Source organism: Procambarus clarkii, chromosome 64 (assembly GCF_040958095.1).
Source record: "Procambarus clarkii isolate CNS0578487 chromosome 64, FALCON_Pclarkii_2.0, whole genome shotgun sequence".
In the NCBI taxonomy this organism is placed as follows: domain Eukaryota; kingdom Metazoa; phylum Arthropoda; class Malacostraca; order Decapoda; family Cambaridae; genus Procambarus; species Procambarus clarkii.
In genome coordinates, this window is record NC_091213.1 from 12,017,963 (window position 1) to 12,040,373 (window position 22,411).

The 22,411-nt window shown below is 37.6% G+C and overlaps 2 protein-coding genes across 3 annotated transcripts; one reads left to right on the top strand and one right to left on the bottom strand.

Moving 5' to 3' along the window:
* The first annotated feature begins 2,326 nt into the window (after positions 1-2,326).
* Positions 2,327-7,541, top strand: LOC123768995 (regulatory particle non-ATPase 6). The gene is given in 3 exon segments (XM_045759927.2): positions 2,327-2,488; positions 5,477-5,721; positions 5,723-7,541. Coding segments are annotated over 3 exon segments (1,248 nt in total). The 5' UTR covers positions 2,327-2,403; the 3' UTR covers positions 6,641-7,541.
* A 2,194-nt stretch (positions 7,542-9,735) lies between these two features.
* On the bottom strand, positions 9,736-20,834 carry Trmt112 (tRNA methyltransferase subunit 11-2). Of its 2 annotated transcripts, XR_011223669.1 has the most exons (5): positions 20,405-20,834; positions 18,703-18,804; positions 17,336-17,428; positions 10,880-12,048; positions 9,736-10,841 (listed from the first exon to the last, which is right to left on the bottom strand). XR_011223669.1 is itself a non-coding variant. In XM_045759928.2 (4 exons), the coding sequence occupies exons 1-4, from the start codon at positions 20,480-20,482 to the stop codon at positions 11,947-11,949; spliced, it is 375 nt and encodes a 124-aa protein (XP_045615884.1). In that variant the 5' UTR covers positions 20,483-20,834; the 3' UTR covers positions 9,736-11,946. The 2 variants fall into 2 exon arrangements, 1 of the variants encoding a protein (XP_045615884.1); XM_045759928.2 differs by having other exon boundaries at positions 9,736-12,048.
* Between the last annotated feature and the right edge of the window lie 1,577 nt (positions 20,835-22,411).

The window sequence follows — 22,411 nt, forward strand, 5'->3', positions numbered from 1 at the left end:
TATTTAAATCAATAGACGGTATATTAGGTCAGACCTCGGGACTAGAATGCTAGGCGGGTTTACTTTCTCTCGCTTGAGTTCGTGTGCATTTATGTAGTTAGTATCTGTATGAACCGTTGTTGTAACTATTCACATTACTGCGTCAACGTTATGACATAATGCTAAGACTTTTTATATAAATATATAATAATTATTTTGTGGTTATATAGTTATTTGGAGTCGGAAATATTTCAGGTCTTCTGTAGTAAAATTTACTCATAACAAAAGCTATACGTTTGGGCACGTCTCCTCGTCTCTGATGCCTCTGCTCACCTGGCAGTAAATTGGTACCAGGTAGTAAGACAACAGTTGTGTGTTGTATCATGGTCAGTCGGTATAATCTATCAGGCTTCCTCTCCCCAGCAATGGGAAACCATTATATTTACACACAATTTTGATCAAGATTCACAGTACTTCAGAACTACATCGTTCAACCAACATAACAAGCACCAGTCATTATCCTCGTTCTGGAATATTGTCCTACAAGCAGCCCATCATCATAATATTGCCAAAAAGTTCTTTAATTTAATCACAAAATCCCGTTTATGAATTATTTTTTTGTACAAACGACTTACCTGCCCTTTGATGACGAGGTCGGGCTGGACTCTGCAGACTGCTAGACTTACAACTAATATTACGTTCGAACTCGAACTGTGCTTCTCTTACTTCCTAAGTTCGAAGCTTGGGGCTCCGCGATTACAAACCTAAAGCATATCGAATATTAAAGCGTACCAGGTATTGGTTAAAATAAAGCCAACCCATTCTCATCAACAAAGGCCAATGCTCGTTAATCAAACCACCAACCCCTCTGTTTATGAGTGAAAAAACTTTCCACACGACTCACAACTGATGACTGACAGATGTACTGCTGTTCTCGAACAGCGTTCATGTCCTCTGCTCGAATCGCCTCTCTATAAATGCTTCATCCACATACGGCAAATAGAACCTAACGACCTTTATTCAATTATCCTAATACAAAATTTTCCTATATTAATTTACAATTAATGCATTTCCAAATGCATGATGAGACTACAACCAAATAAAGTATATGTACTTTGTTATTTCTTGTGTAAATTTCTTTATGAAAAAATGCATTTCTCATTTAAATAAATTGGTGTTATATAGTCATCAAGGTAAAGTGGGGCAAATATTGGCAATGTTAAGTGCCATTAACAAGCTTCGATACACAACACTGTGCTCAACAAGCCATAGTAAAGGACAGAAAATGCCTTTTCACTTTAAAATAAAAGGACACAGTTTATGAAACTCACTCACTAATGAATTAAAAAACTGTTTAACCTATGTTTTATTCAAAAGTGAAACGAAAACGTACCTAAGTACATCCTCATAGTTTCCTACATTGCGCTTCAAACTCACACTGTATCTTGTACTACCCACTCACCCAATTTTAGTACTTAAGTCATGCAACTTTACCAGTATAATCAATACTATAAATTTATATTGTAATTATCATGTTGAAATCAAATTCTACTGCAATGTACCTATTAATACTCTTATTTTTACTTTATCAGTTAGATTAAGGACCTCCCTGAAACTTTGTGCGTGTTAGTGGCTTTGCAAGAGGGTAAGAACAGCAATATTATGTACTCTAACAACCCATTATACCTTCTTGTATAAATACATAAGTTCCTAAAGAAGATGGACGAGGAACTCATTAGAAAAACTAAAAACTCAAGAGTGGCCAGTTTTCTGTTCCAGCACGTCTATGTCGCTATCCAGAGAGGAAATGCGTTCTGTATCTTGGACATGTACCCAACCTCCGAAGAGCTGGATGAGGTCTTCGAACAGTGATTGTTATGTGTATATGTGTGTTTTCTGTAAACTGTAGCAATGTAATATTACATATTATATATATATATATATATATATATATATATATATATATATATATATATATATATATATATATATGCCAAAAAATCACTTGACCTATTAGGCAAATCGGGCCTTGCATAGTAGGCCGAGTACTGCATGGCTACTAGGTACAACATATAAACAGACGTTATTGCTACAATGATAATGAAACAACAATTTACATTTCCCTTCTTTATTAACTAGGTAAAGATGCACGTTAGAGCGCTATAAATAGCCGCATTAGTAAGACTGCCCCATAACAAATCTCGAGTCATGTTCCCTTTATTTAAAACAAAGGGATAGCCATTTATGTCCTTAAACAGCCATGCTCATAAATTAAAGAGGATGAGAAATAATGTCTTATTATATATGGAACGGTAATGGGCCAGAATATGGGATAATAGTGTAGTATATAGACGAAGATAAGGTGCGGGGAGACGCTTGCCGCTGCGAGCCTGCTTACTCCCCCCCAACAGTTACGTCAAAGCAATGGCTGCTGCTACCCTCGTTGAAAGGGCTCCGGCAATTTCCCTGTCTAAAATGGAAATAGACACCTCCACACTGAATAATATAGGTAAGGCAGACTGGGCGTGAGGGCTTGGAGGCGGCCGGGGACGTGTGGCACCGGCAGCGCCTCCTACAAGTGGGGAAATATGATGTTTATGTCCGCCTTCCGTCACTTTGCTGATTCATTCTGGTGGCCAGGTTGGCCTCCTGCGGTTACATATGTTCCCGGAGAAGTGTCTTGTGATCCCCTGGCGTTGATTTCTGGCGTCTTTATGGGTCATTAAATTGGCAGGAAGGCGTGGGTGTTACGGGTGACAGCCGGACACGGGGGATATAAGCGGTATTCATTGTGCTACTGTCAGCTGGTGTTGGAGGAGGAAGTGTGTCGTATCCTAGATTGTTGTTTTTGAGAGCTTTCTCGAGGGAGGAATATGGTGTGGTTAAGCTTTCTTTAGTCCTTTCGTGGTTTTACAGTCGTTAGTTACTAAACGTCCTCCCGAAAGGGCACGAGTTAAATGTTGTGTCTGACTATTACACTTTCCCAACGAGTCGCCCTATTTTGATCATGCTGCTAGCCTAAACTAGACAAATAGCTAAATGTAGTGTATTCAGAAAATGAGGCCTTGTACTGCACACACACACACATTTAGAGCTTTGTGTGCCTACCAATCTTAGGATAGGTTTGGAATGATGGATTCATTATACATTTTAACCTCTAAATTATTCTTGGGAACATACAGCACTGTGCAGAACATGTACATTGAATAACATAATTTTCAATATTCCTCAAGCCAGACCCCTGGGGCCTGACAGCTGAGTGGACAGCGCTTGGGATTCGTAGTCCTGAGGTTCGATCCCTGGTAGAGGCGGAAACAAATAGGCAATGTTTCTTTCCCCCCGAGGCCCCTGTTCGCCTAGCAGTAAATATGTACCTGGGAGTTGGACAGCTGCTACGGGCTGCTTCCTGGGGATGTGTAACAAAAAAGGAGGCCTGGTCGAGGACTGGGTCGTGGGGACGATAAGCCCTGAAATTATCTCGAGATAACCCAACCTAGCCAATAAGTGGTAATCAAATGCAGTATTGAAAAATTGTCTTTCAGCTATTTGGTGAAGTTGTCAATCTCTGAACACATTGATGTTATTGGTTTACTTTAAAACTTATGGTTTGAATTGAAAGACATTCTATAATATAATAGTCCCCCCCCCCCCCAAAAAAAAAAAAACTATGCATACAATACCCATGGTACAGTATTAATTGTAAATTAATGGTGTGCAAAGTTTTTGAAGGCAGTGTCCAGACAAATGGATATTTTACTAAATTCCCAGAAAGTTAGTGATATAAACATATTTTGTATGTTTATAATGTAAGGATCTACTGAACATCTTAAAATACTGTATAACAGATCATAAATTGCAAATGAATTTTGCTTAACTATTGTTAAAAAACCTTACATTAATTTACCCAATAATTCAGCATCGGTGGGTAATGGCCAGTATATAGGTTGGCGGTTGTTTGCATTGATTCAGCAGATGAAAATGGACGTGTTAACAGTAAAACCCCATTGATCATGGGGTGGTTGAAGGTCGGTTTATATACATGGCCAGAGGCAGACTTCAAACTCCGTCAATCACCAGTCATGTCCGGAGACCGTGACATATTCCCATGTTCAATGCCGTATGTCATGGGAACTAGTGAGCATTTGAGATCCAGTTTTTCTATTCAATGTAGCATGTTTTTCTATTTAGTTTGGTTTGTTTCTCAGGAGAATGTGGGAGTTAATTTTTCCCATTCAGTGAACAGGTGAGGCATAATATCACATTATGCTTGGTATTACCATTCCTAGGTGTCAACATCTTTAGTTTGACTAAATAATTGTACAATATTTGCCTCTTGATTCTAGTAAGACACGTACCTGGATGTTGAAAAACATTGGTCACAGATATAGCTGAATTTATATAAGGGCCACTATCACCCTCATGGCCTTGATAGGGACAGGAAGCTGATGGCTTGTCAAAGGTCTCTCCATTGTTTCTCGGGATTGTTTTTAATTAGATTTTGAACTTGCATAAGAAATATCTTGGCGTTTGTGGCTTCAGTAGGTGGTTCTGTGGGTGAAAAAACATCTCTTGTTTTCTGTCCTGCATTGTGTTTTGTTGTTTGAAGCTGTTGCCACCTTGTATGCTGAACATTTGACCTTTTAACATGGTATGGGTTAATATACTTCCACTTGTTCGGTATTTTGTGTGTCAAGATGAGCCCTGACATGTCTAGTTTGTAGTGTTGCTTATCCTGTGCCCTCAACTGTTGCTGGTAAATCCATTTATGGATATTTTAATTACATGGTATCTTTAACTTAATAGAAATACAGCTAGAGGCTGTGTTCGTGTTCCATGTCTTCAATCACCCCACAGCCACCACACCGTCTACACCAACAACCACCTAGCCAAAGCTACTTCTGTGATCTCTGTACATCTGTACTATATAGCATTTAATTACCCAGATGCCATAGGTTAGCACATACTGGCTTGTTTGTGCCGCTATTCCATAACTTCTACCCCTGGGTTGAGACCCTGGGTGTTGTAACCCCCCTTTGGTGCCAACTGTCTTATATCACTCTAATCCTCCTGGCCTGACCAGGTCTATAAAAATTTGATGGCCCCTACTTGGTCACCTGTCTTCTCTCTTGGGATTTCTTGTCACTCCCTCTTGTGTTACACTATTGGGTTGAGGCCGCCATTCACACAACACCTGCACAGTTACCAGTACACAGAAGGCTTCTGGTGTTGCCTCCCAGTACCTGGGGTCAGAAGATCGCATTCCTGCAAGCCTCCCCACTTGTAGATTTATTTGCACAGGTAATCTTTCTCTAGATCCCATTGATTGAACAGTACTGTATTTGTACAGTACTGAAATTAGTCTTTTAAATTTTGGGTCACTTACCTAATAATTTTGTATTTTATCCATAATTATGACAAATTGGTAGTACAGTAATAGTAAAACTGTAAAGTGCTTATTTTTTTTACTTCTTTTGCTAACGGTGCAATTCCTTCACAGACTCCGAGGAGGAAGATGATGTGGCCACAAGAGAGGCAGGCATCTTGTCACTGGCTGAGCAGTACAAGAAAGCAGGCCAGGCCCACCAGTTGGCTCAACTCATCAAGGACACTCGACCCTTTCTTGCTCAGATCTCTAAAGCCAAAGCTGCAAAGCTAGTGCGGACAATGGTAGATATGTTCCTTGACATGGAAGCTACAACAGGTTTAGAAGTTGAAGTATGCAGGGACAACATTGAATGGTCTAAAAATTGAACGACGCACATTCTTGCGCCAATCACTGGAGGCCAGATTGGTAGCACTTTTTTATGACACACAACAGTACACAGAAGCCCTTGCCTTAGGTTCTCAGTTATTAAAAGAACTTAAAAAATTAGATGACAAAAACCTCTTGGTGGAAGTTCAACTGTGGGAAAGTAAAACATATCACGCATTGGGTAACTTACCTAAAGCTCGTGCTGCCTTAACTTCAGCACGCACAACAGCAAATGCTATATATTGTCCACCTAAACTTCAAGCGGCTCTTGATTTGCAATCTGGTATTCTTCATGCTGCTGAAGAAAAGGATTTCAAAACTGCTTTTTCATATTTTTATGAAGCATTTGAAGGATATGACAGTATTGATAGCCCTAAGGCACTTACTGCACTAAAATATATGTTGTTGTCAAAAATCATGCTACAACATCCAGAGGATGTCCACAATATTGTAAGTGGGAAATTGGCGCTGCGGCACAGTGGCAGTCATGTGGATGCAATGAAGGGCATTGCTTCTGCTAGTAGTAAGCGCTCTCTGGCTGACTTCAAAACAACACTCAATAATTACAAGGAAGAACTAGAAGGAGACATGATAGTGAAAGCTCACTTAAACACCCTATATGACAATATGTTGGAGCAAAATTTGTCTAGAATCATTGAGCCCTATAGTAAGGTGCAGGTAGCCTACGTCAGCGAAACTATAGGTCTACAGCAGGATGCTGTTGAGCGTAAACTCTCTCAGATGATCTTGGACTCCAAATTGACTGGTATTTTAGATCAAGGAGCTGGGGTGTTGATTGTTTGGGACCCTGTTACCAAGGACAAAACCTATGAGCATGCTCTTGATACTATTAAGGCAATGGAAAAGGTTGTAGATGTCTTGTACCAAAAGGCTAAAAAACTAACGTAAAAAATAGCAAATTTAGCTTTGCACAGTTTCGCTATATAGGATTAGGGCTTGGTTATCATTCTGGTATACTGTATGATCCCATACTGTGTCTGTATTGTGTGTCATTCATGCTGTATGCTGCAGGAATGTTACAACTGTCCAGATCTCCACAACCCTAGGGATTTTATTATTTTCCTTAATTGTGATGCAAAACCAGGAATGTGAGTTGACTGATACTTGTTCAGTTGTGCTACTGTTGACATCCCCACTGTTTTGTATATATAAACTATCATTAAGTGGGGGAGGGGAAAGTAGTGGGTTGTGACATTGGTGAGGATAGTCTGTTAAGCATACTGCTGTTTTCTCTCTAAGTACACTATAATTTGAGAGTAGAAATGTTAAGTTATTTACTACTGTTGTGAAAAGGGGCAGACTTTTTATATGTTTGATAGTAAATAAGGAGCACTATCAATATAATGCTAGTACTGTATTTGTAAATTGAACCATTTTGAATCAAAATTGTATTACTCTACCTGCCAAAACTTTTTTTCAAATAATGTTTACTGTTAATCTCTAATGTTTTTTATTTCTAACAGAGGATAAATATTCCTTAGTTACCTAAATGATCATTGTACAATATTAAACAAATTCATCTTTGTGCTTGTAATTAACAGGCACGTACTTGTAAGTAGCATCAAAATCTTTTTAAGTGCTGCATTAACTGTGCCCTAGAAATATTCAACTACTAACCCATAAAGCGGAGATGATGATCTCTGCTCTATGTTGTGCAGTATCAATAATGACCGTGATAGGGGTAAGGATAGCCACTACATCGCGACTGTTTTGAAGTCCTAATTATAATCGGCTTACCATCAAGATTTAACTTTGAGATATTTTATAAAATAAAAAAAAATGTATCTTCTTTAGAATTTGATTTCACCTTAATTTTTTTGTTAAAAAAAAAAAAAATTCTGGCCAATGTTACCAACTAAATTTGTACAATATAATTTATTTTCCAGGTATCTGAGGCTGCTTTGTTCAGTTGTTTTACTATACTGAAAGTGCTTTGGGTGGCTAAAGATTTTATGATAGACAAAATTCCAACCATTCTAACAATGATGATATTAGATAACCAATTATGGACTCTTTTTGAATGAATACCAGTATACCGTGTAATAAACTAAAGATAATAATAATAAGCATTATTGATATGGGTGTGGACACAATTTTAGCGATTTAAAAACAAAAAAAAAAGGGGGCAAGTTATCCGTTACACTAACCACGAAAAAGCTAATCCATAGCCACACCCCACCATTTTATAAGAACAGGCATGCAGTACAATACAAACTGATGTAACTCAGCTCTGTACCCAGCCATTTCCTGAATGTTTTTTCACATTATCCCTACTTTCTCTTGCAGCAATAATATATTTTGCCATTAGAGTTTACATAGCGAGCAATGTAGTGAATAATGTATTAATGAGGCCACTAAGTGTGCACAGAATTTTTATTAAAGCTAAGTAATAACCTGAGAGGACTGAGATACATTCAGATATGTAGTAAAAATTTGCTAGTTAAAAATACAAGAAAATATGGAAATAAGTTGCAATAGTACAAGGGATCTTCATGCAGTGAACTGTAAAGTAATTGAAAATGTAACATTTTCTGCTGATTATTGATAAATATTAAATTTTAAACTGACAGAAAATAGTAAAGATGCGAGATTATGAAATGACAATACTAGTACAAATTTTGGAACAGCAATGGCAATCATGTTTAAAAATAGTCCTATGAAAATTCACAAATTACATAAAATGGTTACAATTTGTTACCGTGTATTAGTATTACAAGCATTTATTCCTTAAGAGTTTGCAGTTAAAACATATTACAGAAATATTTTTAATTACATTTGTATATTATGGCATATAGACCCATTTAATTGATGTCAACTTAATGTATGCTGTACAGTACCTATTTAATGTGCATTTCTGCCAGCTTGTAAGTGAATGCAGTACTGAAATAGGTTTTAGTGGTGATTCTGGCACAGTGATAAAGATACTGTACACAATTTGATCATTGTTGTGTTGCAAGACAATTGTCTTTAACACTAGAATCTCCAATAGCAGTTTATAAATAATAACACTAAACATTGTGGTTTGGTCAACACTAAACATAAAATAAACAAAGCTCCATTTAGCCTCCAAAGATAAGAGATTTAAGAAATTTTAATACAGTACTGACTATTCTCACTTATCCAGACTATATGGGTAGGAGCCCTCACTGGATAAGCCAGACATCCGAATAAGCAGGAATTCTTACTGGGAAAATTAAAAAATAAATATTGCAAGTGTTTCTACTACAACCAATGTAATTTAAATGTCCACACACTGTAAATCAAAAATATAATTTAAAACAAACTTTAGCTTACCTTGTCTTCTTGGCCAAGTCAGTTTTGACTGCCAGCAGCTGAAGTGTCACTGGGTGATGTAAAGAAGTGTCAAAAGAAGGCACCAGGTTCTTGGCTTCCTGGTGAGGCTACACTTTTCAATGTTGAAATACATTAAAGTGAGGCACAATATTGTGCCTCGCTTTGAACCATGAAATCCAACCATCACTTACCTTGAACATCTGTATTCCACGGTCAACTGCAAACCTGCTTGCAGCATTTCCGATTTCTGCCCCGCAAATTGTCTCAAACTGTACAGTGCTGTGCAAACCACTGATATATATATATATAGCCTCATTCATCTGCATATTCTGTGCAGGCAACAAAGTTTTTCTATTACACCCTCTGCTAGTGCTTGTACCCCTCACTCTCGCTGGTTGGTAGACATTTCAGGTACAGTATTCATCTTTGTGTTCCCTTATATCAGACAGTACTTGTCCCTATACCAAAATCTTTTACAACACTCACAGCTGGCTGGCCATTTTCACTTATTCAATGACACGTAACTTGTCTTTAATGGTCAACACAACCTTCTTTCTCTTAACACCTAACAAATTATGAAATTTCAATACAGTAGTTCGATCATAGTCACCAGTATCAATAAAAATGCAACCTAACACAAATACTTCTGACAATGTCAACCGGGCATCTAAGGATAAAGATACTACAGATTATTACTATTACAATACTTTAATTAAAGTTTCTTATAAATTTCTGATAGTTTGGTTAAACAGATCAAAGATGTATGAACTTACAGTCGTGAAGTACACTAAACACATCAGATACATATTCTTAAAATTGTGTTTGAGTTTAGTAGCCTGAAATGGATAATTTTGGTACTTACCTTCCCATTTTGAAGCAATGTATCCTACTGAGACAAAAATTCAATAAAAAAGTCTAAATGCAAATTCGTAATTATGTGATCTTGTTAGCTATGAGTCAGGAAGATGGAAGCTTGTAGAATTTTTTTAAAACTTTAATTTCAATGACTCAAATGAGCCCCGTAAATCTTTGTAGCTGGTTCAAAACAACAGTTGTTCGTTCGGCCTACATCAAGGTATTAATACACTGTAATTCGTCTAACTGGCCAACAACTCAAAAGTTTACATTCAAAGTGATGGCAAACTCCTGGGCCACAAAAAACCCAACTTCTGCACTAGCCATAAAAGAAAAGGTAGGCAGGTAATTATGAAGAGAAAGTACTAAGCTTGTGTGACTGCACAGCATTTGGATGGGAATATGAAGACATGGATGTGGGGTAGTATGGAAAGAATGGTGCCCAACCACTTAGATCAAGTGGAATTGAATGCCGACCTACCAGAAACAAGGACTCTGCTGTATCAACCTGTTCAGGTGGCTGAGCTAAAAGGAGAAAATAGCAAATCCAGTTATTTTAATTGCAGTATCAATAATTATATATAATTCATATTTTATTCTTATAAATACAATTATAATTGTATATAATTGTGTAATATAATTGTATTTTTATTCTTATAAATACAATTATAATTGTATATAATTATCATAATATATATAAAATTATATATATTATGATAATTTAAATAACAAGGCTCCAAGTTCAAATAAAAGATAATTTCTAATGCATATAATTCAGTTGCTCCTTCAAGTAAGATCTCACCGTGTCCTTGAACATTCCTTGAACAACACATTAGGCAGGGGCGGCACACAGCACGGACCAACAAGAATTTTTAAGCATCTGTACAGAATAATATTGTCTCGAGTCACTATAAATAAATAAATCCAGCCTGGAAATGACCTCGGAGGTCAATCCATAAAATCCAGCCTGGAAATGACCAGATGTCAATCCATAAAATTCGGCTTTTCCAAAGGCTGAGGACTAACAACCAGCTGGTTGTTAAGACATGCCACTAGGTGGCAGCACTGTGCTCGCTCCAGGATACAATGAACTCGGCCAACGCACTCCCCGAGAGCAACATGTAGCTGGTTCATCAGAAATTCAAAGCTATGATCACTGTACTAGAAGTGGCAAAGTAGATCATGTAAATAGCATTAATCCGTTGAGTGCCATAAGGTGTGTATGTGAAAGGCTGATGAAATAAATAACAAAAAAGTAGCCCAGGAAACATAAGGATCACAATAGAGCAGCTATGAACAATACATTACAAAATATTAATTACTGGGAATTGATGAAGAACACAATAAAATGACAAAAAGAATTAAATGAACATGAACTAATGCAACTTTTCAGTTTCCATGGAAGAACAAGACCCCCAAAAAATTACGTATTAAATATCTATAATTTATCATCTCAATCCGAGTTTAAGGTTTTCATAGTGTCATGATAAGAGGCTTCGGTGTACTGTAAGATACCCATTGTATTATACAGTGTATTGAAGGATAATGAGTTGTAAGGTGTGTATGTATTACATGAAAACAAAAGACAATAAAACTCTTTGATAACCTTTCCAATGTTAAAGTAACAAAGCAGAAACTTTAGTGTGGAAAAACTACTTGAGTATTGTACGTATCAAATTTAAGTTTCTATCGAGAGTTTTTCCGAGTGGGTTTTGTGCAATGGTTACAAAAACTATAATAGCTTTCTAGAGTATCATCAATATTACAAATCAACTAAAATATTATAACACAACTAAATATATTAACTACAGTATACAAATGAAAATAAGATATTCAATCACAATATAATCGAAATAAAGCCACAAAATAAAGCAATAAATATTGTTTCAATTCTCTTCGCCATATTATCGAAAAAAAAAAAACTCAATGACCGTATCTCTTGGATAAGATTTTTCATTCCCAGATCTCGGAATATGAATTCACACAAGAAAAGTTTGCACTTTTATTAAAAGTATCAGTTCGTTATTATAATAATACAGTATGTACTACACTTCGTCTTCATTTAGTAGCATATTCGGTATTCCATTGCTGATAGGAAACTTTCTCTGTGTTTCTGGACATTCAAGGCATCCGTTGATGACTTCCACCTGTGAAACGAAAATGCAATTAAACAATAAGCAATTAATTTATAAAAAGAAGGCACCAAGCCAGGAAGACTACTTTGCACCCCTCGTGTCATGGGATATTTAAAAGGTGCTAAATATTGATCAGAATGCCAATACTAGAGCAAAAATACACAAGACAAGACAAGATGAGGCATGTCAAAGAATTGATACTTGGTACTTATTGTTTAAGGAAACAATTCCCTTTTATACAGCATATCGCGCTAAATTTATGAAATCAATTAGTTTGCCTTGGTGTTTATGAAAACAGTACATGAGATGTACTGGAAAGCACTTGCACTTTGGCACCAATTAGTGTTGTGATACACTATCAACCAATACATATTTTCTTTAATAATTTGCCTCTTCTCATTGTGTATTTTTATCCCTATCTAATACCATTGCATTTTTTGCTTCTCTCTATTTTCTCATTTATATATTTCCCAAGGCAATCTTGAGTTTTGTTTACATAATTCTACTTGTGGTTTTAACCAAGTGGCAAAGCCTTCTCGTAACTTACAGCTAAAGCAGAATGCACAACATTTTAGCAATTATTTGACAGCCCAAAGAAGTCTGAAGACATTTTGATGGATGCAATATTTGGGAGAGGTTATACACACAGAGGGTCCCGGTAGTACAGTCGGGTTTATTCTCGACGCACAATCGAGAATTCCGGGTTCGAATCCCAGAACTTGATAAAAGCCAAAATGTGTATGAATACACTCTGGCTTCCTGTCCCCCGACAAATTGAATTATTATTATATACTTTACATATAACATCCATTTAACCCTTCAACTGTGTAACAGGCTGGAGTTGATCACACTCATTATCCGCAAACTGCGTGACACGGCTGGGGCTGTTTTAAAGTACTGTACCATATAAGATTTTAAAGTTGCACATTTACTCAGGGCTTACATCTGCTTCCTCAGGCCTCCAGTAAACAAATAATTATCAAAAGGCAGCACCAAGCTGGGAAGACTATGTAGCACCAAGGCCTCCAGTAAACAAATGCCATCTTGAAAAATAAATTGTGGGCACCCCTCCAGGGTGAGAGCTTCAGTACCGAGAAGGCAACTATGAACAGTGCATGCAGCAGCAGCAGCTGCTCATAGCAGAGCTATGCAGCATGTGACCACAGCATCACTTAATGCAGTAATAATGAAATAAGTAACTGCAATTATTTACCAATGATAAATTCTATGTACAGAGTTTACATATCAATTTACCCAATGCTATTTTATTTATTTGTTTATTTATTTGTATATACAAGAATTCCTATATTCTTGTATAACCCCTAGTACGCATATTATTTTCGGGCAAGACCTTAATCCTAATATTTCCCAGAATACGACCCTCCAAATCATCTAACAATCAGGTACCCATTTTACTGTTGGGTAAACAGAGGCTACAGTTAACCCTTAAGCTGCTAAGGGGTCCTGAGGAGATTTACACCTCTGTGTGCAAGAAAAAAATTCTAAAAAATTATTTCGTCTTCTAAAAATGTTAATTTGTGTTCCCTGAACACATTTTGGTGACATTTTGGGCGCAATAGGCCGAGGAAGTCTGGCAAAAAGTGGGCATTGACAGAGTGGTCGTCAGAGCCGGTCAGCGTCACCCGAGTTGACAGGTGGGAGTTGCCACAAAGATGTAAGTACCTAATTATTTCAATATCTCTGATTTTGTCTTAGTTTTTTTTGCAGCAATATTATTCAATAGTGTGTATTGTGATATATTTATATAATAAAAGGGGTAAATCATCGCTATACTCAAAAGTATGGTGTACATATTAGTGATTCAATTATTATGTTCATAAAACAATAAACAAATAGTTTTGCTGTTATTACACTCAATACACAGGTTATATATAAGTATCTGCATGTTTTGTTCACCATAACGAACCACTAAGTGGGTATTGAGAGTCGAAAAGCAACAAGCAACACACCAGCCAGCCACTCGTTGCCACTCCCTCAACAACGCCTCACTTGCCAACTTTCTCCTCCCACCATCCTGTTTTTTATTTTATTCACTATATACAGACGTTATATATAAGTATCTAGATGTTTTGTTGAACACAACTGTACAACTAAGCTGATATAGTTAGTTCAGGCACTAAGAGTTGTCACTACACACAGTTAGCTGGCGGCTGCCTCCCTCACTCATTCAAGGTCACACGCACTAAACTATCTCCCCCAACAATACTGTTTGCATTGTTATTACACTATATACCCACATTATATATAAATATCTACATGTTGTATGCACTGTAACTGTACACCTAAGCTTGTAGGGTTCCCAAAGAGCATAGTGGCCACCCTCCACACAGCCAAACAAGTCATACAGATGATGCCACCTCCGTCACCGAAATGGCTCCTCCCAACATAATCCTTCTGCTGTTATTACACTTGTAACACGGGTTTGGGTTCCTCTCTCTTTACTTCCTTCTTTCTACTCCCTCTACCCGTATTCTTACTTATTATTCTCTACCAAGGGACTCCAAAACTTTTACCAAAGCCAACTCCACGCCACGTGGTCCTAAGACGATTGACCGACTTAGGATTCTACACCCAGTATGACGTGACCTAAGCTCTGAACAAAACCCTAGAGTCACCTCTGCTGCCACCACCAGACCAGTAATACAAGAGCAATGATCGAGGTCTGGATCGATCACGCTAATTAATCAACCTAGGGGCTTGATCCCCACTATAAACGATGACCTTGAGTGTGGAATAAATTACACGGTAATGATAATTCCGATTCGATGTTAGAATCGGCGCCCAATGCAACTCTGCCTCGTGTGGACCACGTGACCAGGACAAGTATACACATAAAACACATGGAAACAATAAAATGCAAATTAATAACAAATTTAATTTATTAAAAGAAAACTAAAACAAAATCTAAATATGTTCACTCCCTATCACTTTAACACTCCCTACTTGACCTGAATGGCAAATGAGAAGACTATCCCTATAATTTCCAATAGCAACTATACCTTGGGCGACCACAGCTCTAGGTGTTGGGTGGTCTTGGGGAGAGGTAAGATGTTTGACCTCTCCCAGCTGCTCCCGTATCCACACTGCTTTGTCCTCGTCTGGCCTAGCCCAGACTAGAACCTTGTATCCTTCCGCCTAGTCAAAGTTCTACCCAGTTACTTTAGCAAGGTTTAAGTTATAACAATTAACCTCTGTTGTACTTAATTGATCCAGACTGGTTGAATTATTTTACTGAATTAAATTACAAACATCTAACGGCAGAGCTGTTCCCGATCACAAAAATGGTTATTAAAACTTTGAGAAATATTAGACATGTCAACCCTGCTGACCTATGACCGCCGGTCACTCCGCCTCAAAAGTTAGATCTGATTCGTGACGTCACTGATGGTGACTTAAACTCAATAATTAGAATACTCTTGATATTGTATCCAGTACTATTATACAATACAATTTTAATGCAAAATGAATAAAGGCTAATTTTCTCTAAATTCCTGAATACTATAGGATGATTCATTATACGCAGATATGAACAAAGCGTCGGTTATTTCCACCGCGAATTCCCCTGGGGGTCAGGTCACCATGCGGCTCAGCTTCCCATTCTCTTTTGTCGATAAACCACTCTGGATAATTCTTACAACAGCCTAGTTTGTTACACACTAATACACACATTATATACAAGTATCTACATTTGTGTTCATCATAGAGAACCACTGAGCTGGTATGGTGAATGCAGACAATAACAGATGGCCCTTCGGAATTCTTCCCCTTCGGAATGGGAACCCAGCACAGGGGCAAGGAAGGAACAATACGAGGAGTAATATGAGAAAGACGAATGGAAAGGGAGTCCTGTAAGTGAGATAGCCGGACAGAAAGAGGGAGGTGGTGAAGAGGAACAGGTACTACAGGAGAGGTAAGTCAAAGCACGGCAGAGGCGAGAGGAAGGATGATGCAAGGACCCCGCCAAATAGCGAAGACAGTAGTGATCAAGGCGGTCCCAGAGATAGGAATCCAGTGTCAACATACAAGCTGAGGGTGGGAGTCGAACGAAAGGCACCAGAGCTGAGGCGCAACCCAGCATGGTGCAAAGCATCAAGACAGCGAAGAGTAGAAGGAGAAGCGGATGAGTAAGCAGGGCAACCATAATCAAGTTTAGACAGGACAAGTGAGGAATGTAAGGAGAGGAGCGTATGCCTATCCACCCCCAAGAAGTATGGAACAAAACCTTAAGGAGGAAGAGGGCCTTAGAGCATTCAGCGTAAGAGATATGGGTTGACCAAGACAAACGAGTGTTAAAGATTAACCCCAGAAGTGTAGCAGAATCCTTGTACACAAAGGGAGTCCATAAAGTGACAAAGCAATACAAATAATATTAAATTATGACCCAATGCATCATTGCACTTAAAAATCAATAGTAAAACATTAGAAATACATTAGAAATCAGATAATCATTCTATGTTGTTACAATGTCTTGAAAAACATTCATGGCTAGGCTGAAACCTGATAATGGGTTACGAGATTATTACACCCATCAGAAGTGTTTAGTGGCTTGTAATGGTGCAAGAAAATGTAGAAGTTACATATAACGTCTATACACTGTATAATGTAATAACAACAAAAACAGTACGTTTTATTGTTCTATGAATATTATATTGTGCACGAATTAGTGATATGAATATGTTTGAGCATCTCTATGTTCCACACATTATATAAATTTTTCAAATGACACATTACTGAATAATATTGCTGCAAAAAATCAGAGACATTGAAATAAATGTTTAAAAATATCTACAGCAATTCCAGCCCCTACAGTAGGGGTGGGGTGACCGCCACAGAGCAATCGCTTCGTGATTGCTTGTGAACTGGATGTCACCATGATATTTGTGTGTTTCACCATGGCCAAAGGAAAGTATTTTAATAATATTGCAATGATTTTTTGTATTTTTTTCTTGCACACCTGGCAGTTATTATCTATAAACAGTGGCACAGTGCAGGGCTCAAGGTTTTAAATGATGTTCCCCAAAGAAATAAGACACTGAAGAATACATCAAACATTTTATAGTGATTGCAAAAAAGTTAATCACTTACAATTATCTAGTCATTATCCATAAGATGGTGTCTGTTTACCGGCATCCTGAGGAACAGGATGCGAGTCCTGTGCACCCACAGTAGTTATGAATCTTATGATAGATGGATGGATCGATAGACAGATGGGATATAGACAGACCCAGGCAATGCTGGATAACCCCCCCCCCCAATAATTTTATAAAGAAAATCTTACTTCCAGAAGAATGTGATGCAGTTTCTTCAGCAGCTCGTCGTCATCTTCGTATCCTTCAGGTAACTTTTCAGGCAAGTCCTCCTGGTGACCCACCTAAAAATTTATTAGAAATAAAGTCAATATTGTTAATGTCTAATCCTATACTTGAGAATATATACAGTATCATTTAACAGAGATAACCATTCAGCATCCTATTAAAGAACATCATTCTGCACCCTAATGAAGAATATCATTTAGCATCCTACAAGATCAGTAAGCATCCTGTTAAAGAGCATCATTCAATACCCTATTTAAGAATCAAAGCAGAGGTAATTACAGTGCATGCACAGATCAATCAGGTTGATAAAACTGTTGCATAGAAAAGAAATGTAGGTGTTCTTTCAGTACTCTTAAGGCTTTGTCAGTGTGAGAGATTAGTTTTCCACAGCTGACATGTGTGGTATATTGCAGAGCATCCTAATGTATATTGCAGAGCATCCTGAGGTACATTGCAGTGCACCCAGCTCGGAGAAAAGTCTCAAATATTAGCCAATTAAGTCACACACAATTATTAATATAGCAAGGACCTGAGAGAGTCCTTTTGCTTAATTATGCATCAAAGGATTTTCTTAACCAAAATTAATTTTGATCAAGTGAACACCTACCCGAATCAGACCATCCACGGTGAGGGCCAACTCAGCGAGGCATATTCAGGTCTTGCACCCATACTTTGCAGTTACCTTGAGTTGGTTTTGTGGTTCACGTTCCAACAGACCAGTCTTGGGTATGGCCAACCAAACAGTTGGACACAGATGTTCCAGCCTGATGTATGAATCACAGCCTTGTTGATCAGCTATCTTTTGGAGGTGTTTATCAAGTTCTATTTTGAACTTTTGAACACCATGAGAGGTCGGCCAGTTATGCACCTTATGGTTTAGAGGGAGTGTTGAAAAGTCTTGGGCCTTTGATGTTAAAAGAGTTCTCTCTCAGCATACCTATTGCACCTCTGCTTTTCAAAAGGGCTATTTTGCACTTCCTGTCAAGTCTCCTGGTCTAATGTCAACAAGAAGCCGAGCTAAAAATAATCGTCTGTCATATCTTTATACCAGAAGGTAATTTCAAATTGTGAAATGTGTCCCTATACTACAAGAAGGCAAATAAAGACAATTACTCTCACTTCTAGTATGAGTGGAAACAAAAAAATCATAAAATCATTGAGAAAATCATTAGGAGCCTTAAGGAGGATTCTAACCCACTCACTTGGTACTCCCAAAATAGTGCCCTAGACCACTACACCATGACACGGTCCAATTTTCTCATTGATACATCACGTTAAAGTGATTTCATTGGGCATCATAAAGTCAAATTTGGCACAGATAATAACTTACACATTGTGCAGCAAATGTAAGTGCATTCCAGTCCAGTTTAGGAACCATTCTGCATATAAATTCTCGGTCGAAGTCGATGTCCACATTTCTCACTTCATCTGCCTACAAAAATGAAAGAACATTTTGTTATGGGGGTCATTCATCAAAAAAATGAAATACATTAAGCATATTTTGTTTTTACTTAAATATTTACAGGTACTGTACCTGATACTGTACCTGTAAGCAAAATCGATATTTTCACAAGTTTAGTGAGTAAATGTTAAAATGTCACAAAGCCACTAACATACAGTAGATAATTACCATTTCCAATTCCATTCTTAAAAAAAAAAAAAAAAAAAAAAAAAAAAAACACATATATCAAACATCCTTTTAAACACAAAAACCCAGCACTGAATATAATGAAATGCCTCTTTTTTTTATTTTTTTGGTTGAGCTACAGTGGCTCCCTGAAGCTGCAGTACAGTATTTTGCTGAGATTGCTCCATATTAAAAGTCACATTAGTTCTGCTTGGCCTACCTGGGACCAGAGCCAGAACCTGGCCCCCCTCAGAGAGGCACAGGGAATGAGTGACAATTTGTCACCCCACTGGTAAAAGGATACAGAAAGTCACAGAAGCTTTACAGATAACATGAAGGTTCGCAGAAAATGAAGCCATGAAACCATCAAACAATTCCACAAATGATTAATGCAAAACACGGGATTCACTCAAACTAGCTCGAAACTCATTAGTACTTATCACTGCCACTAGGAGGCCCAGCCCCAGGCTGTGGTTGGCTTCCCTGACCAGCCAGTTCTAGAGCTGAAGAACAGCCGACTGATTTGCGAACAGATTTTAAAATGTATCTAACATTATCCATTATGTCATTTAGCTTAACCACATGTAATCTAGGATAATGCAGCCTAACTTAATGAAGTATAGTTTTTACAATTAGAAAACAAGCTTCGTCAAAACACAAGCATACTATTTGACCATACCCATGTCCCTAAGGACATTTGGTCATGTGTATGTGGGGTATGGTCCTTTCGAACACGAGACGATTCAATGAAGCTCGTTTTAAGTTTGCTAACACCGTATACATTGCTATGCTAGGCTGTGTTAACTTAGGTTAGGAAGTATTGGGTTCAGTTCAGTTAGGTTAGGTTGAGATAGGTTAGGTTAAGTAGGTTTCAAAATCCCCTGGCGAATCGTTGTGTTCGATGTGACTTGTATCCATTTATGCTTACCTGATTCCTCTGTTCACCTAGCAGAAAAAAAAAGATACCTAAGAGTTATACAACTGGTGAGGGCTGCATCCTGGTGAAGGACAATCATCGGCCTGGGCTGACCACAATAAACCTAAAAGCTAGGCCTCCTAGCACTACAAAACCATACCATTATGGAACATTAAGGTATTATTAGGGTCCCAGTAGTACACTCGGGTTCGTTCTCTACTCCCAATCGAGAATTCTGGGTTCGAATCCCAGGCGGGACAGAAATGGTTGAGCGCATTTCCTATCACCTAATGCATCTGTTCATCTAACAGTATGTACTCAGGAGTTAAGTCAGCTTGTTATGGGGTTACATTCTATAGGTGGTCAGACCTATCTATACATAAAAGCCTAACATGTATCAATACACTGGCTGCCTATCTGTCCACAATGAATTATTATTATTATTATTATTATTATTATTATAGTAGTTTAGTGACTCTTCTACTTTACCTGAATCTTTAGGGGGAATCCTTCCTTCACATTTTTAATGCCTTTGCTGGTCAGCATATTGTGGGTAATAAGCTTCATCCTTCTAATTAGCGTGATAAAAATCTTGGCGATTGGTACAGCGGCCCCACAATACAAAAGCCTAAAGCAGGTTACAGCAGGTTACAGATGTGTAGAGACGTGTAACGATGTATGCCACAGGATACAGGCAGGTGGCAGCAGAAGACGGCTCGCACACATATTTACCATTTCCAGCACAACATTTGTACGTTTCGTATATAACGTTTCGTATATAATATATATATGATTGGTCAATATTAAAACCAAAATATAATGCTGTTAGCAGTTAAAATCTTCTACTTAATAGGCATATGGTTATTATTAAATAAAGTTGAGTGATATGTAAAGACAAATCCAGGGTTCATAGGAACAGCGGCCGCCGGTGTATATACTTTAGACGTATACATGTAAATACTTAGGAGTATTTAGGAGAGAACCACATCAGATTGCCTTTAGAATTTTTAGATGGTTTTAGATGCTATGCTTCGTGGTTTTAGGCGTTTTTTTTTAACAAATTTAGCTACACAGAGCAATATGCTGCTACCCTATTCTATATGAAAGATTAGTGTACATATTGAAATTGAAATAAGTTTATTGATGTAAAATAAACACAAAAAGTGTAGATAAAAAAAACTAGCTATAAGGTTATTTAATAAACCCCATTTCACAGGATGGTTAGTCATACATGGAATCAAGAGAAAATACCTGCCGCAATGCAACAGATAAATTAAACGTTACTAAATAATAACAGATTTTCATACGAGCTAAGCCTGACTTTAGGCAAAGTATACTAGCTATATCTAGTAATCCAACATTCTGTTTGTAACTCATTTTGTATGTATGTACTTTTACCTGAATAAAAATTATGTGTAAAGAATCATTCAGAACTTTGTACACCACATATGTAAGACCATGCTGCTCCTACACGGCTCACACTGTCAGAATATGCAGCTCCAGCATGGAGCCCGTATCTTGTAAACTACAAGAAGATGGAGAAAGCTCAGAGGTATGCCACTAGACTAGTTCCAGAACTAAGAGGCATGAGTTACTCAGAAATGCTATGTGAATTGCGTCTCACGTCACTGGAACACAAGAGCTCGTTGAGACATGATCACCACATACAAAATGTCTCTGGAATGACAGAGAAGATATGGACGTATTGTTTAACACGGTATTTTATGGGCTATTCATGTCCGTGCAACCTCTTGGTAAGATTTAATCTTCAACAATCAACACGGTACTCGCACAAGGGGACATAGGTGGAAGCTGATTGCCCAAATGAGCCAGAGACATTATAATGAACTTTTTCAGTATCAGAGAAATTAATAAAAAAAGGAATGCATTAGGAAGTGATGTGGTGGAGGCAAACTCAGTTTCAAATGTAGATATCAAAGAGCTCAATGACATCAGGAACCTGTACACTGGTAGATTGAGTCAAGAGGCGGGGCCAAAGAGCTGAAGCTTAACTAGGCGAGTTCATCGAAATTCCTACAAACAAGTTTGAAATTGTGGCAAGTTTTTGGGTAAACTCCAATTACAAATTCCATTTATTGTGTTATAGTTATACCTGTATACAATATTTATTAAAGGTAAATGCCTAATATGTAATATTAATGAATAAAAACTTCAGAAACCACACATCTGTCTCCCCATGTCTTGTGTTTGGGTATAAACCCAACAATGGGTTTAGTTCATTTATTATGCACCCCATACACATTCTGTGGGCAGTAATGGAAAAGGTTACAGAGGCATATAATGGGCTCAGGGAATGAAACCTCACAATTCATTTAGCTTAGTCTTAGAGATAGTTACAAAATTCAATGCACATTAGTCACATCAATAATGGGTTCAATACCGATCACAAGTACAGTTTCAAAATTAAGCAACTGACATATGTGGAGAACTAGTGTCACAATTGATATAGTAAAAAGTACCTAAAAGTATACTAAA